This window comes from Leucopleurus acutus, assembly GCF_964270905.1.
Source record: "Leucopleurus acutus genome assembly, chromosome: 3".
Lineage (NCBI taxonomy): Eukaryota > Metazoa > Chordata > Mammalia > Artiodactyla > Delphinidae > Leucopleurus > Leucopleurus acutus.
This window is the reverse complement of record NC_139145.1, coordinates 12,912,184-12,929,414: the sequence shown is the minus strand read 5'-3', so window position 1 is coordinate 12,929,414 and position 17,231 is coordinate 12,912,184. Positions and strand designations below refer to the sequence as shown.

The 17,231-nt window shown below is 48.7% G+C and overlaps 1 protein-coding gene across 1 annotated transcript in view; it reads left to right on the top strand.

Annotated features, from left to right (window-relative positions):
• Positions 1–7,019: 7,019 nt before the first annotated feature.
• The window catches only part of SIN3B (SIN3 transcription regulator family member B), a gene marked incomplete at its 5' end in the record, with an annotated part of 37,349 nt that continues 27,137 nt past the window's right edge, over positions 7,020–17,231 (top strand). Inside the window, 4 exons of the mRNA XM_082837326.1 lie at positions 7,020–7,139; positions 7,372–7,478; positions 8,748–8,901; positions 15,493–15,693. Coding sequence (XP_082693452.1) covers positions 7,020–7,139; positions 7,372–7,478; positions 8,748–8,901; positions 15,493–15,693 — 582 coding nt within the window. The remainder of the gene's footprint in view (positions 7,140–7,371; positions 7,479–8,747; positions 8,902–15,492; positions 15,694–17,231) is intronic.

The following is a 17,231-nucleotide window of genomic DNA, read 5'->3' as shown; positions in this document are numbered from 1 at the left end:
TTGATAATCTCTATGTCCAACCATGCTGCTGCAAATGGCATTATTTCATTCTTTTTTTGATAAGAACTTTTAAGACGTATTCTCCTGCAACTTTCAAATATACAGCACAGTATTATTAACTATAGTCACCATATTGTACATTATGTCTCCAGGACTATTTATCATAAATTTTCTTTTGATGAGAAATCAGTTTCTTTATTAGGTAGTTATGTAAATAATAATAATACATATTCATGGTAAGCAAATCAAATAGAACAGAGGAATAAGAAGGACATAAGGTAAAAATAAGAAGTAGGGTGATCATGGTGACCCTGTTTATAGGGGACTATCCCAGTTAAAAGTGAAAGGCCCATGTCCTGAACCCTTCAGTCACTGGGAAATCAAGACATCTGGTCACCCAAACAGCTCTTAATTCTCCAGTTCTTCTCCCTGGAGATGTACCTTTTGCCCAACTTCACCCATTTCACCCACACCCACCCCCTACCTCTGGCAACCACCAATCTGTTTTCTGTACCTATGAGTCTGGGGGGTTTTCAGTTAATTAAAAATTTTTAACTTTAAAAGTCTAGAGATTTTTAAATTTATTTACTTAACTTGAAAACGCTCGGGACTTCCCTGGTGGCACAGTGGTTAAGAATCCGCCTGCCAATGCAGGGACACGAGTTTGAGCCCTGGTCCGGGAAGATCCCACAGGCTGCAGAGCAACTAAACCCGTGCACCACAACTAATGAGCCTGCGCTCTAGAGCCCCTGAGCCACAACTACTGAGCCCACGTGCTGCAACTACTGAAGTCCACACACCTAGAGCCTGTGCTCTGCAACAGAGACAAGTCACCACGATGAGAGGCCTGCTCAGTGGACTGAAGAGTAGCCCCCGCTTGCCACCAACTAGAGAAAGCCCGCACACAGCAATGAAGACCCAACACAGCCAAACATAAATAAATAAATTTATTTTAAAAAAAAGAAAATGCTCAAACCCACAGCAAAGTTGCAATATTGAGAACAATGAACACTCATTTAGTTACTCTCGAGATTCCTCTATTGCCCTATCGCTGCCAATCTCCTGCTAAACCAGTTCAAAGTGACAGCTGGGACTAGGGTGAGGAGAGTGGGGCACTCAGACACAAAGTTTAAGAGGCACCAAAGAAATTCAACCAAAATAAACATTGTATTACCATAACTTTTTAATCAAAATGAATAAAAATGCATGATGAACAAAGTACCAACATTTTAAATAAAAATAGGATCTGATCCTGTACTTGGCACAAACTTTCCTCACTCTCCTCATCCTAATTCCGGCCCTGGTGATATCAAGTCACTTCAGTCCCTAAATACGTCAGGAGGCATCTTTAAGGAATAAGGTCATTCTCCTACATAGCTGCATTCACCTACCAAAACTAATAATCATTATTTAATATCTTTTAATAGGCATTCCTACTTTTCCTAATGAGCCTGAAAACATTCCTGATTAGCTGTTTCTTTCAAACTAGGACCCAATCAAGATTTCTTCACACATAACATTGCATTTGGTTGTTTTATCTATTTAGCCTCTTATATTCTAGAGCAGGAGTCAGCAAACCACAGCCTGCATGCCTGTTTTTTGTGTTTTTTAAAAAATATTTATTTATTTATTTAGGCTGTGCTGGGTCTTAGTTGTGGAACGCAGGATCTTTTTTTTAGTTGCAACATGTGGGCTTCTTAGTTGCCGCATGCTGACTCTTAGCTGCGGCATGCAAGTGGGATCTAGTTCCCCGACCAGGGATCAAACCTGGGCCCCCTGCATTGGAAGCATGGAGACTTAACCACTGGACCACCAGGGAAGTCCCTGCATGCCTATTTTTGTAAATAAAGTTTTATTGGAACACAGCCATGCCCGTTCATTCGCATATTGCCTACAGCTGCTTTCATGCTACAGTGACAGAGAATGTATGGCCTCAAAGCCAAAAATATTTATAATCTGGCCCTTTATATTTATCTATATTATACACATTAATATTTCATATATAATATATAAATATTGTATAATAAGCATACATATTTGTATTATATATAGCATTTATAATATTATTTTTATTATATATTTATTTTTGTGTGTGTGTATATAAAAAGTTTTATTTTTATTTATTTTTTTAATTTTTATTTTTTTAACATCTTTATTGGCATATAATTGCTTTACAATCGTGTGTTAATTTCTGCTTTATAACACAGTGAATCAGCTATACATATACATATATCCCCATATCTTCTCCCTCTCACGTCTCCCTCCCACCCTCCCTATCCCACCCCTCTGGGAGGTCACAAATCACCGAGCTGATCTCCCTGTGCTATGTGGCTGCTTCCCACTAGCTATCTATTTTACATTTGGTAGTGTATATATGTCCACGCCACTCTCTCGTTTCGTCCCAGCTTACCTTTCCCCCTCCCGGTGTCCTCAAGTCCATTCTCTACGTCTGTGTCTTTATTCCTTTATTTATTTCTTTCTTTAAAATATAAAATATTTACAATCTGCCAATCCTGGTCTTAAAAAGCTTGATTAGATTTAGGGTAAACATGTTTTTTTTTTTTTTTTTTTTGCGGTATGCGGGCCTCTCACTGCTGTGGCCTCTCCCGCTGCGGAGCACAGGCTCCGGACACGCAGGCTCAGCGGCCATGGCTCACGGGCCCAGCCGCTCCGCGGCATGTGGGATCTTCCCGGACCGGGGCACGAACCCGCGTCCCCTGCATCGGCAGGCGGACTCTCAACCACTGAGCCACCAGGGAAGCCCAAAACATGTTTTTTAAGAGACTATTTTGGGGAGCAGTTTTAGGTTCACAGCAAAATTGAGTGGAAGGTACAGAGATTTCTCATATACCCCCTGCCCCTACACATGTATAATTTCCCCCATTATCAACAGCCCTCACCAGAGCAATACATTTGTTACACTTGAAGAACATACATTGACACCTCATCATCACAAGGTAAACTTTTTTTTTTTTTTTTTTTTTTGCCGTTCGCGGGCCTCTCACTGTTGTGGCCTCTCCCGTTGCAGAGCACTGGCTCCGGATGCGCAGGCTCAGCGGCCATGGCTCACGGGCCCAGCCGCTCCGTGGCATGTGGGATCCTCCCAGACCAGGGCACGAACTCGTGTCCCCTGCATCGGCAGGCAGACTCTCAACCACTGCGCCACCAGGGAAGCCCGGTAAACAGTTTTGACAAGACTACTTCATCGGTTTGACGTGACTACTTCATAGGAGTATTAGTTAGCTATTGCTGCATAACAAATCACCTCAAAGTTAGCAGCTGAAAAGAGCAGTCATTTATTCTCACAGTGTCTGTGGATCAGGAGTCTGGGAACAGTGTGGCTGGGCTCTCTGTTCAGGGTTCACAAGGTGTCAGAGGGGCTAGGATCTCACAGTCAGGCTCAGAGCCCTGGTCCATGCTCCTTCATAACTGAGTTCCTTGCAACTGTAGGACTGTGGCTCTCAGCTCCCAGAAGCTGCCTCTTTCCAAAGGCAGATCATGACATGGCTGGTGCCTCCTTCAAGGCCAACAGGATCACACCTCTCTGCTGCTTCAAGGCTCTGAATTCCAGACTCTTTTAAAGGGTGCCCCTGGTTATGTCAGGCCCACCTAGCATAATCTGTCTTCTGATGAATTAAAAATCAACTCATTTGGGACCTTAAATACACCTGCAAATTCCCTTCACCTTTGCTGTGTAGCATAACCTAAATGTAAGCGTGACATCCATTACGTTCCCAGGCCCTCCCACACTCCAGGATGGGAGACGGGGCAGGGCACTCACACCAGGGCATGAGAATCTCCAGCAGCCTTCGAATTCTGCTAGAGCACATGATTCTGGACTTGAGAGATTTTGATCCTAATGTTTGTCACCTGGGAAGACTTAGGTTAGTTCAAAATAAGATTTTTTGATCTTCTTAACTTTGCCAAAATACTGTCCAACAAAAGACCCACCTAAGAATCTTACCTTAATGCCATTAAATTAGACAAATGGTAAGGACATTTGTGTTCCAAATTTATCTAAACTCTCTAGCTAAACTGTCAACTCTAAGGTTTTCAATTTTTTTCTAATTTTTATTTAAAATTTTTAAAAATTATTTTTTATTTTTATACAAACCATTTTAACTTTTTAAATTGATGTATAGTTGATTTACAATGTTGTGTTAGTTTCAGGTGTACATCAAAGTGATTCATATATATATATATATGTATATATATATATATATATATATATATATATACTTTTTCAGATTCTTTTCCATTATAGGTTATTACAAGATATTGACTATAGTTTCCTGTGCTATACAATAGGTCCTGTTGTTTATCTGTAAGGTTTTCAATTTAATCTATGTAGATGAGAATAGTAAAGAAAAAAATTAGCTTAGCAACTTTTTATGCTTTATAAAAATGAGAATGAAAAGATGTATGTGTACTCTTGCCCACATGTTGAACACACTCACTCATACACACAAACACGCACATATTCATGCATCCGTCAGAACTCACACACGTCCAAGGTGGAATTGGCTTGTGGCTGTCCATTCTCCAAATTAGTGAGGGCTTCCTTTGACCCTGTGAGATCTAGTAAAAAAATGGAAAACTCAGTGATCCTCATGGAAGGGGGGCCTTGTGTGAGGACCCTAGGGCGTATCAGAAGCCAACATGTGTCCTTGATTCTCAGGATAGGGACCGTTGCCAGGGGGTATTGGTGTGGAAAGGGCTGTCCAGACTCTGGTGGCTTCCAAATGCGGTTCAGGCCGCCTTAGCTGCTGTTCAGACAGGAATGCAGTGAAACTGAGCAGAATCCCTTTGTGGGCTGGGAGCTATGAATCCTCAATGCTTCCTTCCCCCCCACCCCCACATCCACCCAGCGCCACTTCCTCTCTGCTTTACCTTCTAAATATCCCTCCCTTCCACCCCCTTCTCTCCACCTCCTCTGCTCCCATCCTGGTCTAAACCACCATGATCCTTTGCCTGCCTAAATGATGAAACAGCCTCCCTGCACCCTCCCTGGCTCCCCTCCAATCACTTCCCTGCAGAACAGTCAGAGTACTTGCTTCCAACTTCAAAGCTGCTCAAACAGTTCCTTGTGCAGAACCCATGCGCAGCTTCTACCAGCACTAAATACCAAGACCAAAAGCCTTACCTCATCTCATAAGAATGAGTAGCCTGCCCCCTCTGTCCTTTCCATTCTTATTCTGCTCTCTCTCTCTCTTTCTCTCCTTCTTCCTCCCATTCATCAGCAGTCCAACAACACTGGTCTTTTTTTTTTTTTTTCCTTTTTTTTTAAGTTCTGCAAATGTGCCACACTCTTCCCCACCACAGGGCCTCTGCACAGCCATTCCCCCTGACTTTCATGGTGAACACCTACATATCCTTCAGAACTCAGCTAGAATGGAAAGCTTCCTCTGGGAAGCTGTTCTCATCCCCTGCTAGTCTGGGTTAAGTCCCTCTGGTGGCAGAAGGTATTTTCCAAAAATGGTCATGGCAATATTTCCTATCCCCCATGCTATTCCAGGACCTGGCCACTCACCACATTCTGGAGTCTGTAGGCCCTTCTCTTGAATTTGGGAGGGACTTTTTTTTTTTTTTTTTTGTCTTTTTGCGGTACGCGGGCCTCTCACTGTTGTGGCCTCTCCCGTTGCGGAGCACAGGCTCCGGACGCGCAGGCTCCGGACGCGCAGGCTCAGCGGCCATGGCTCACGGGTCCAGCCGCTCCGCGGCATGTGGGATCTTCCTGGACCAGGGTACGAACCCGTGTCCCCTGCATCGGCAGGCGGACTCTCAACCGCTGCGCCACCAGGGAAGCCCTCCTATCCTTCTTGAAAGACTGATGACTCTGTGAGGGTAAAAGCCTTGTCAGTTTTGTTCACCATACTACTCCTGACCCCTGGCAAATGATGCACTCATTGCCAATGGGCAGCCAACTCAGCTTTCCTGCACCTCTTCACCTATAAAAAGAGATACCAAATAAAGGTGATGTGCAAGAGACTGTGGATGGCAGAGGAGAGGTCGGGTAGCTTCCTGAAAGAGAGGACATTTGGGTTGTAGTTTGCAGGATGTGTAGGGTGCTTTCTGTGTAATGAAGAGATAGAACGGGGCTTTCGGCAAGGGAAATAATATGTGCTGATGTACGGGGCCAGGAAGCAGCCAAACTAGACAGACATTGACAGGAGGTTCTGCACAGAGAGAGGGCAGCTTGCTTGGGTGGAAAATTCTGCAGGAACAGGTTCCTAAGGGCAAGGTTTTTATTACCTTCAATGCTGCATGTAGGTGCTCAGATTTCATTCACAAAAAATAGGAAGATCTTGGAGATTTGGAAGCAGCTGTGGAATGATCACAGTTCTTGATAGCACTGGGACTGGAAAAACTGGTTAAGAGACTCCCGAACTGGTCCAGTGGGGAAGTGATGGGATCAGGACTAGAGAAAGTGAAGATAACAGGATCAGGACTGAGTCAAGAGCAATTTAGCAAAAGTTCACCCCAGGGCCCTGTATTAGGGTGCTGTGTGCCCATATCCCGTTGTTACATCAACCCTATAAAGCAGGGGTCCAGAACACTTTTTTAGTAAATATATCAGGCGTGTAGATCTTAGCATCTGTCGCAGCTATTCACCCTGCTGTTCTAGCACAAAGATAGCCGGAAACGACCGGTAAACGAGTGGGCGTGCCTGTGTTCCAGCAAAACTTTATTTTACAGACACCGAAATTTGCATTTCATAGAATTTTCACGTGTCACGGAATAGCCTTCTCCGATTTTTCCCAACTTTTAAAATTGTAAAAACCATTCTGAGCTTGCTTGTGGGGCCGGACAAAAGCAGGCAGCAGGTCTTGCTTTGCCCACACGTGGTATGTAAAGCGTTTTAGTAGCATTTCAGTTTTAAGGGTAAGATCCTACAGGGAACCTTCAAGACGCCCCGCCTTTCCTGGCGTCACCAGGCCAAGCCCCTCAAGGGCGGGGCCAGCGCATGCGCGGCCGGGCCTCGGGCGGGGGCGGGGCGGGCCGCGGCTCCGACTTCCAACATGGCGCACGCTGGCGGCGGCGGCGGCGGCGGCGGCGGCGGGGGCCCCGCGGGCCGGGGGCTGAGCGGCGCCCGCTGGGGTCGCTCGGGCTCTGCGGGCCACGAGAAGCTGCCGGTGCACGTGAGTGGTGGGCCAGCCCTCGCTGGGAGACCCCTGTCGTCCAGCCCCTGCAGGCCGGCGCCCCCCACCGGGCCCCGCCCGGCCCTCGGCCTCCCCTCCGCGCGGCCCCGGACCCCCGACTCCCCACCTCCGCCCCTCGGATGCCCGGCCTGTCCCCTCCCGCCAGGGATCCCCGCTCCCGTCCCCTCCTCCGCGGACCGCGGCCCAGCTGGACCCTCCCCCCTCCCCTCAGGTGGAGGACGCCCTCACCTACCTGGACCAGGTGAAGATCCGCTTCGGCAGCGACCCTGCCACTTACAATGGTTTCCTGGAGATCATGAAGGAGTTCAAAAGCCAGAGGTACCAGCGGGGCCCCTACCCGTCCCGGAGGGCCACCCTGGGCCTCAGTCTCCCTGAGCGGGATGGGAGCCCCCAACTCCGGCTGCCCCTCAACAGGGTGACCCCTTGTGCAGGTTGTCGAACTTCTGGGAGCCTCAGTTCCTTCTTCCAAAAAACGAGACGGAAAGGTACCCCCTTGTGGAGCTGTTGCGGGGATTCCTGGAACGAGGGCAGTGATGGGGTGCGGCAAGTGAGGCAGTCGAGCAAACACAGAGTCGGATCCTGTCTTTACTCAAAATGTTGATTTTTTAAAAGAATTTTGTTCGTTGGGGATTTTTAAAAATTATTTTAGATTTTTTTTTCAAGCACTGCATGAAAATGTTATTTATCTTGATTGTCGAATATTGTCGCACTCGCTTGAATCTTATCCCCAAGGTGAGTGCCTCACTTGCCTCACCCCAGTGCCAGGCCTGCTTGGAAATAATGCGCATAAAATGCTTAGTAAGGAACCTGGCACTTAGAAGGCCTTTAAAACACATTAGCTGTATTCATAGGCACAGAATCAGGAGGGTTAGAGATAGACCGGGGACCTCCCGATAGATAGTGAGCTTGTTTGACAGGGGCTCAGGCTTAGAGTGGGCCAGTGGTTTGCCCAGATCCACCTTAGGAGCAGGGACAGGACCAGAGCTCGGTCCCTCTGACTTAGATTCTAAAGTGTCACATCCCCACTGTGCTGCTTCCCCCTCTGAGGAAATACGGCAGGGCCCGCCTGGTTTCCTTCCACAAGCATGATGCTAAGACCTTGGCCCTGACTGAAGCCCTAAGGGAGACCCTGTCTCTCCCCTCAGATTCTTAGCAGCTTTCATACTTGCAGGGCCTTTGACATTTATACATTATAGTCACTTGCTGGGAACAACTCCTGGGTCAGTCTCCTAATTCATATGAAATGAATCTGTCTCCCCTTTAGAGGGCTTTAACCTTCTGTCACTGTATGGAACCCAGGACTCGCAGCTGGCTGTCCTGACATTTTCAGAACCTAGCACATGAGCTTGCAGTGTTTCGGGAGCCGTGCTGTGTACATATTCTGTGGGTTTTGCCAGGAAGGCACAGGGAGCCCAGGCCCGGTTGCCTTGGCAGTGGATCGCCGTGGGCAGAATCACGCCAGTCACATTTGAGGGTGCTTCATTGTCTGTTGAGGAGCTCGTGCCATGGCACGGGTAAGGGAGGAGTCGATTCTGCTTTCAGTTTGCTTCCCGAGACGCTTCTGCCCACTGTCATTCTTCGTTCCAGCATCGATACTCCTGGAGTCATCCGACGAGTGTCGCAGCTCTTCCACGAACACCCTGACCTGATTGTTGGATTCAACGCTTTCCTTCCTCTCGGATACAGAATAGACATTCCCAAGAACGGCAAGTTAAACATACAGTCGCCTCTGTCGAGCCAGGTATGCCGCTGCAGTGGTTTGAGTGATCTGGCCTTAGCACAGCCCACCGTGGTACTCAGATACGCAGGCCGGACAGCGTGGCTCGTGTATTTCACAGCTGGAAAGCTGTTGAAGAGCCGATCTTTTTCTTAAAATGCTTCTAGCAGAAATCAGAATAGATTGAAACACCTACATAGGCAACCTCTGCATCCCAAACTGATCCTTTTGGCGGATTTAAATCAAGAGCGGCTGTGTCTGTGTGTGTCAGGGAGGCATTCTCCTGACACAGTTGTACGTCCAGTCAAAATAATTGCGTCCACAGTCATGGAGGTCTTGGTTTGAGGCTCTCCCCCTGAGCGCACTAGGCAGGCCACGCTTGTAGTTGGGCCTGTGGTCCCTCTGATCACCCTCGGTGCCACCCACAGAATAAAGCGGTGGAGATGCATGTGTGACTAGACACATTTATTGTTCTGTGCTTCATTCACCTGCCAGCAGGATCACTGACCGAGCTCAGGCTTGTGGCTTTGGTCCCTTCTTTCTCGAGTGACAGGTTGCTGCCTCTTCTATCTATGCAGTCCCTTCTTGTGTTTGCTCACCAGATCCCCTGAGAAAAAGAAAGCCTGTTTGAGCTTTACTTTTATAAGGTAACGGTTGTCTTTTTCTCTCCTCGGCCCTGTTGCCATTTAGGGCATAACCCTTTGCTGCGGGGGTGCTGTCTAGGGCATTGTGGGGTGTTCAGCCGCGTCCCTGGCCTCCACCCGCTAGGCCCTCACCCAGTCAAGACAGCCAAAAATGTCTCTAGACATAGCCAAGTGTCTCCTGGGAGCAAAAATCACAGCATTGAGAAGTGCTGGTGTAAGTGAATGAGCTCCTTCAACCTCCTCCATCTTGCCCCAGGGGTTTTTGCAGGGAAGGCAAAAATCTACTCTGGATGCATTTTGTAGGTTTCTCCTCTGATGATAAAGGAGACTGTAGTTTCCTATCAATTAGGGAGTCAGGATTTGAAAAGAGAGCAGTGAGAGGCAATGTGGCAGTGGCTGGTCCCTCTCCGAGGGGGGCTGGCACATAAATTCTGCCTTTTCTCTGCACAAGGCAACCTCCACCGTCAGAACATTGTCTCATTAAAGCCAAGGAGTGCACCTCAGTTTTAAAAAGGAACTTGGAAGCCTTCGGCTACTGAATTCCAAAAGCTTCCGTTTCATGTTTGCAAATGGAGCCCCAGGAGCCAGAGGTAGCGCTCTTTCCTCCAGATGATAAAAGCCTTAGTGGAGATTAATCTTCAGAACAGTCACGGCTAGGGGAGAAAAGCAAGCTCGTTTGCAGGAGCGTGTGCAGGAGCACTTTGCTGAATCTGAAGCGCTGCGTAAACACTGGGTGTCATTACCATCACTCGTTAAGAAAGAGCTGGAATCCAAGACCTAAATTGCACTCCACGTGTGGAATTCGCCTTCTCAAGCCCTGTTGGAGTAACTGCTCTTGGGGCTGGATCTCCACATGAGCCTCACCTTCCCTTAAGTAGCCAGAAGGCCCCTGCTGCTCCACACACAGCTTCAAGGACTATTGGAGAGACAAGGAGACCGGGCCAGTCTTGTCCGCCCCTAGGGGATTTTGTGACTGCCGGTCTGTTAACTTGAAGACGGGCTTGATGAGAACTTTCCCTTGATAGCTGCCTACCAGGGCTTTATGGCCTCGCTGCAGCCTGGAAACAGCCATATGTAGGACCCCTTCCTCAGGGGGAGAGGGACGTGTCCTTCGTTCCCTCGGGACACGTGCCACCCACGTGGTTTCAGTCACATGCACGGACCTGCCACGTTTCCAGCCCTGCTTCACGCCAGGCGCAAACGCAATGTCTTCTCACCTTCCTAGAGTCCTTCCGAATCCACAGTAGAACTTTATGGGGCTCCCTGCTCGCCAGTGCCCTGGTGATTTTTTTTAAATTGGTTTTTCTAGCTTCATTATTTTGAAGTATAGCTCTGTGTGTGTGTGTGTGTGTGTGTGTGTGTGTGTGTGTGTGTGTGTGTGTGTGTTTGTTTCCATTTTTCATCTTATCATGTATCCTGTCAACTATAGACAAGGAGGGAATAGTTCTTAGATGCTGAGGAAGGTAAATAAGTCCTAGCCTGTGGGGAGCCTTTTGTGCAGGGTTTCTCAGCCTTGGCCCTGTCGCCACTGGGGCCAGATCGTTCTTCCTTGTGGGGCCGTTTTGTGCTCTGTAGGGTGTTGAGCAGCATCCCTGGCCTCCACCCACCTGATGCCAGGAGCGCCCCCTCCCCCAGGATGACAACCTGAAATGTCTCTAGACATTGCCACGTGTCCCCTGGGGGGCAGAATCGCCCCAGTTGAGAACACTAATCTGAAGGGAAGATAGACATGTGCCATGATGTGGGAAGTGTGGCCAGAGAGGGGCCGGAGACCGTGGCAGGAAGAACGTCCCCTTGCTGCAGCCGCAGCCTCTTGAATCAACATCTTTTGGGATCTGGTTGGCCTTAGTTGTAACGCCACCTCCTCAGAGAGTCCTCCACTCCCATCCCCAAGTCATTTTCACAGCACCCCGTTTTATATACTTCAAAATAACGTAGCAAAGCTAAGAAATAAAAAATCCACTGTTTCTTGTTGGTTTGCCTTCCCTGGCAGACTGAGTCCTCCAGATTAGACAGGAGGGCTACGTCTGTCTTGTTCACGACCGTCCCTGTTCTGGGACGTCAGAGGGACGGGCCACTGGATGTCGGTGGGAAAGTGATGAATCTTGGCTGCTGGGTCTTGTTCAGGATGGACCCTGCCTCTTGGGGCCAGCCTTCTTGTGCTTGGCTGGGACGACGGCTGCTTGTGATAAGTAAAGAGATAAACGTTGAGGTGCAGCTTGTAATTTAGTGACCCCTTTACGTTCAAAGGGAAGCCGGCCGTCTTCCCTTCGGGAAGGGTCATTCGAAGTTCAGTCAGTTCCTGGGAGGTTGCCTCTCGTGTTTGTCTTAGTCACCCATGGAGCAGGTGTAGGCCACCTCCTCTGTGCCAGGCGCTGAGGTTTGTTCAGAGTCCTGGCTCTCAGGGCGCTTGCATGGTTGAGGTGGGGACTCACGTGAGACACAGATGGACAGATGTGAAATACAGGAGGGAGTCCAGTGCTGCAGGTGACAGACAGCAGGGGCCAGGCCTTGGGAGGTGCCGTGGGCAGAGGCTGAGTGAGGGGAGCAGGAGCCATGCCTGTGGCCCTCCGGGGAGTCTTCCTGGTGGGGACATAGAGGCCTGAGGTGGGAACGAGTGGGTGTGCCTGAGAGACAGCCAGGAAGCTGGTGCGGTCAGAACCCGAAGCAGAGAGTGTAGGAGAGAGAGCCAGGAGCGTGGGAAGCCAGGGGAAAGTTCTGGAAAGGCTTCTCTGGCTGCTGTGCCAGAAGTGGACTGAGGGGGCAAGAGCGGATCTGGGAGGCTAGGGAGGGGCGTGGGAACCAGTTGGAGTGGACAGTGATGTGGGCCAGGGGTGGGTGTCAGTGAAAGTGAGAAAAATCAGTGAGATCACCAGGGGTGATTCCGGGATGCCTGAGTCTCTGGGTGAAGGCAGCACCTGCTGGGATGACATGGGGGTGGGCCGGGGGGCTGTTCTGTGTTTGGAAAGTCCATCTGAGGCATGTCTTAAATATCTGGGTGGGGCTGTATGTGGACACTCAGATGGACAAGTTGGCCATGTAGGGTGCTTATCAGTGTCTAGGAGGCGTTTCTAACTGTGCCTGGTTGAGGCCACCCACAGCAGGCAGAGAAGACAAAAGCATGGATTGTTCTAGAAAGTTTAGACCAAGGGTTGGCAAACTGTGGCCCAGGGAACAAAGCCAGCTTATTTTTGTATGGCTGGTCATTTTTACATCTTTCAGATTACTTAAAAAATTTTTTAAATTGTGGTGATATTTACGTAACATAAAATTCATCATTATGACCATTTTAAAGTGTCCAATTCAGTGGCTGTTAGTGTATTCATAATACCATGCAACCACCACTACTAATCCCAGAACATTTCTATGACCCCAGAAAGAAACGGTACTTCCCAATTCTGCCCCCACCCAACCAGCCCCTGGCAACCACTAATCCACTTTCTGTCTCTGTAGAGTTTCCTGTTCAGGATACTTAATATAAATGGAATCATATACTATATGTCCTTTTGTGTCTGGGCTTCCTTCTCTCAGCATGTTTTCGAGGTTCATCCATGTTATACCAGAGCATCATTCCTTTTTAAGGCTGTATAATATTCCACTGCAGGTATGGACCGCATTTTGGTCATCTGTTCATCAGTTGATGGACAGACACGTAGGTTTTTTCCACCTTCTGGCGATTGTGAACACTGCTGCTATGAACCTGCATGTACAAGGATTTGTTTGAACACCTGTCTTTGGTTCTGTGGGTGGATACCTAGGAGTGGAATTGCTCAGTCGCCTAGTGACCATGTTTAACTTACTAAAGAATCGCCAGACTGTTTGCCACAGCAGTTGCACCATTACTGTCCGGCCTTTCGCCGAGCCCTGGTCTCCAGGGGTGCTTCTCCCATCTTGTCACGGTGACTCACTCCAGGGAATTGGAAGAGGCACATGGTGCTTGAGAATGCCCCCTCGCAGTGGTGGGGAGGGAGCTCCCCACAGCCTCCTCTGAAGCAAACCTCGGCTCCGAGGCTGCTCAAGGGCTGCTCCCTTCCCCCTGCCCCTGTCCAACTCCTTCCAGCTCCTTCTGCCGCCAAGCCTGTGTACCATGAAGGAACATGAGCACGCACTTCTGTGAGCTTAAGCAAAGGTAATCAGGAACAGCGTCCCCGAAGTGTCATAGAACAAATTCTAGTGCCGGGGAGAAACGGTGCTTGGAGTTGTGACTGCTCTGGGTCTTTCGTGTCTGTGTTCCTCGGCTCAGACTTCCTAGAGTTGCCTCTACACCCGCTGTCATGGGCTGAATTGTGCCCCCACCCCCAAATTCATATCTTCAAGTTCTAACCCTCAGTATCTCAGAATGTGACTGTATTTGGAGATGGGGTCTTTACAGAGATAATTTAGGCAAAATGAGGCCATTAGGATGGGCCTCAATCCAGTCTGACGGGTGTCCTTATAAGGAGAGGAAATTAGGACACAAGGAGAGACCCCAGGGATATGTGTGCACAGAGGAACGACCCTGTGAGGACACAGCGAGAAGACACCCGTCTACCAGCCAAGAGGCCTCAGGAGATACCAACCCTGCTGGCACCTTGATCTTGGACTTCCAGCCTCCAGAACTTGAAGGAAATAAACGTCTGTCACTGACGCTGCCCAGTCTGTGGTATTTGTTGTGGCAGCCCCAGCGCGCTAGTAGACCCACTCAGGTGCCTGTGGGTGTGCCTGGCGGAGGTGTCTGTTGTGATGACAGTTCTGCAGCAGTGGGCAGCAGTGTGCCCGGCGTCCCCTGGAGTCTAGGATCAGCTGTGGGTGCCAGAGGCGGTGCCAGGCGCCACAGGGGATTTTATCCTTCATCGGTCCATCTGATCATCCCCAACAGTGGATGAAGCCCACTCTGTTCCAAGCACTGTTCCAGGCACTGAGGATATAGCATTGACCAAAATAGAATCCCTGCCCTCCTGGAGTTTGCCTTCTGATCAGGGCTGGAGAGAGAATAAAATAAGTAAAATATGTTTCCTGTAGGAGGGTGATATGTGCTGTGGAGAAAAATAGAGCAAGAAAGGGGCTCAGAGTGCTGGGAGATAAGGGTCATTTTATTTTGGTGCAGGATGGTTCTGGAAGACTCGCTGAAAGGTGGTGTGTTAGCAAAGACCTAAAGCTGAACCCGAAGGATCCCAGCCTGCCCGAGGCCCAGTTGGGGACCTGCAGGATGCCCAGCCGTGGTCAGTGGCAGAGGGAGGCCGCCTTCAGGACCACACACAAAATTCCAGTTTAGAAGCATAAAGATCACCTCCTTTGCGGGGTGGTCCTGTCCCACTGTGCATTAAGATTCCGACTTCCCAGGAGAGGGGTGTATGTCTGTTGTTTATTTTTATTGGTACTGACAGAAAAGCACATCAGTGGAGAGCATGCTTGATGACTGCTCAGGGCCCATCTCTCTTCTCTCAAGTGACTCGCCCCAGGCCTAGCACCAAAAGTCCCGCAGCCCTGGGCAACTTGGACAGTGGGCCCCCCTCACCTGCAGGGTCCCAGTCTCATGCCTGCTGACAGCTGGTGCTTTCACACCTGAAAACAGTCTTGCTGAAATGGGCTGGCCAGAGGTGTGGGAAGACTTTACTCTGCTCCAAAAAGGATTAAACAATCCACTCTTTGTAAATCTCTCCCGAATGCTAATTTCTCCAAGTGTATAGAGTGTGCCTCTCAGGTTCATGTTCTTTGAGTCTGTTGGAAGGATCAGGCAGAGGTGAGTTCGTGAGACTCTCCCAGGAGCGCTCAGGCACTCAGAACACCGAGGTGGGGCTGTCTCTGGGGGCCCCCTCCCTGCTTCTCTCTCTCCAGGCCCCCAGAAGTAACCTTTTTCTGCGTCGACGTAAAAAACTTGGCTCTGTGCTAAGTTTTGCCTGTTCTTGCACACTGTGGCTCAGTCTGGCGTTTCCCACAATCTGTTCCCGGTGCCGGGCCCAACAGTAACTCACTGTTGTACTGTTGTCAGGAGAATTCACACAACCACAGCGACTGTACAGAGAACGCCAAGCAGCAGATGCTATATAAGGAGGACAAACCGCAGGTGCCCTTGGAGTCAGATTCTGTGGAATTCAACAACGCCATCAGCTACGTGAACAAGATTAAGACCCGCTTTCTAGATCACCCAGAAATCTACAGGTCATTCCTGGAGATACTGCACACTTACCAGGTAAGAAGCCGTAGGTCACACTTCTTTGTGGGTGTTTGTGGCATCATCCAGTATCAGGTGCATTGGAAACATTCAGATTTTCTAATCTGAATTCATGAAATCCTGGAAAATTCTGATTAGCTCTTTTTTTTTAGCATTAGTCTTTTTTTTTTCTTTTACCGTGGTAAAATATATATAAATACAAAACTTAACCAACTTTAAGTGTACCATTCAGTGGCATTAAGTACATTCACGTTGTTGCACAGCCATCACCATCATCCATTTCCAGAACTTCTTCATCTTCCTCACCTGAAACTCTGTCCCCATGAAACACTAACTGCCCCTTCCTCGTTTCCCCCAGCTCCTGGCGCCCACCCTTCTGTCAGTACTTTCTGTCTCTATGAATCTGACTCCGATAGGGACCTCCTAGGAGTGGAATTGTACAGTATTTGTGCTCTGTGCCTGGCTTGTTTCACTTAGCGTAATGCCCTGAAGGTCCATCTGTACCGTAGCATGTGTCAGAATGGCCGCCTTTTTAAGGCTGAGTAATATTCCATTGTACGGCTACGCCTTATTTTCTTTATCCATTCATCCATCAGCAGACACTTGGGTTGCTCCCACATTCTGGCTATTGTGAATAATGCTGCTGTGAACGTGGATGTACCTGTTGGAGTTCTATTTAGGTTTGATTTTAATTTGCCCCTTGAGGCACCTCTGCACCCTCAATAGGAAACACACATTAGAGGATTAAAGAAGAACCCAAGAAGATAGTTTTCTTTTTATAAGATGGCTTATAAACTACCCTTTATTTATGCTGATTACAACCGGGCTTTGTGCCAGGTGCTGGGTCGACAGGGATGAATGGTTGCTGTTGCTTAGGAGTTCAGTTTAGACGTGAAGGAAACTTGGAAATGATTAGGGTGGGCGAGAAGGACTGTGTGTAGGACAGGTGTGTCAGGGTTGAGGGCTGCTGACCCCATAGCGGGTTACGGAGAGGATACTCAGGTTGAATCTTGGCAAATCAGTCAGAACCGTCAGCCAAAAGGTGGACTCTCGGTGCTGGGATTGGCCTGTGCAAAGGCCCAGGGGCCAGAACAGGCAGCTGGCTTCAGGGGACTTAGCAGGAAGTACAGGCAGGCGGGTGGCAAGGGACATCTGTGTCATGCAAGGAGTTCGGATGTCATCCTCACCCAGACATGGAGTTTCTGATGCCTTTTATTTTTCTAAGCAGCAGAACCCACTTTTAAAAATGAAATCTTCTGCACAACCTTGATAAGTGAAATTAAAACATGGGATTCTTTTTAGCATAAATGTTTAGGATCAGATTGATAGCATTTGCTCCCTGTAAACGCACTGGAACTGTTTCAATACTCGTAAACATGTGTGGGCAGTGGTGCCAGTGACATGCTTGGTCCTGTCAGCCTCATGTCCAGTGTCTGCACGGTCCTTGTACGGCATTGAGAACTTCCTGCTTCTCACAGATAAGTGGTTGCAAGTGGCAGCTGTGAACATCAGTCTGTGTGGAGGGGTGATGTTGTGATCATGGGGGTTTATGGGCT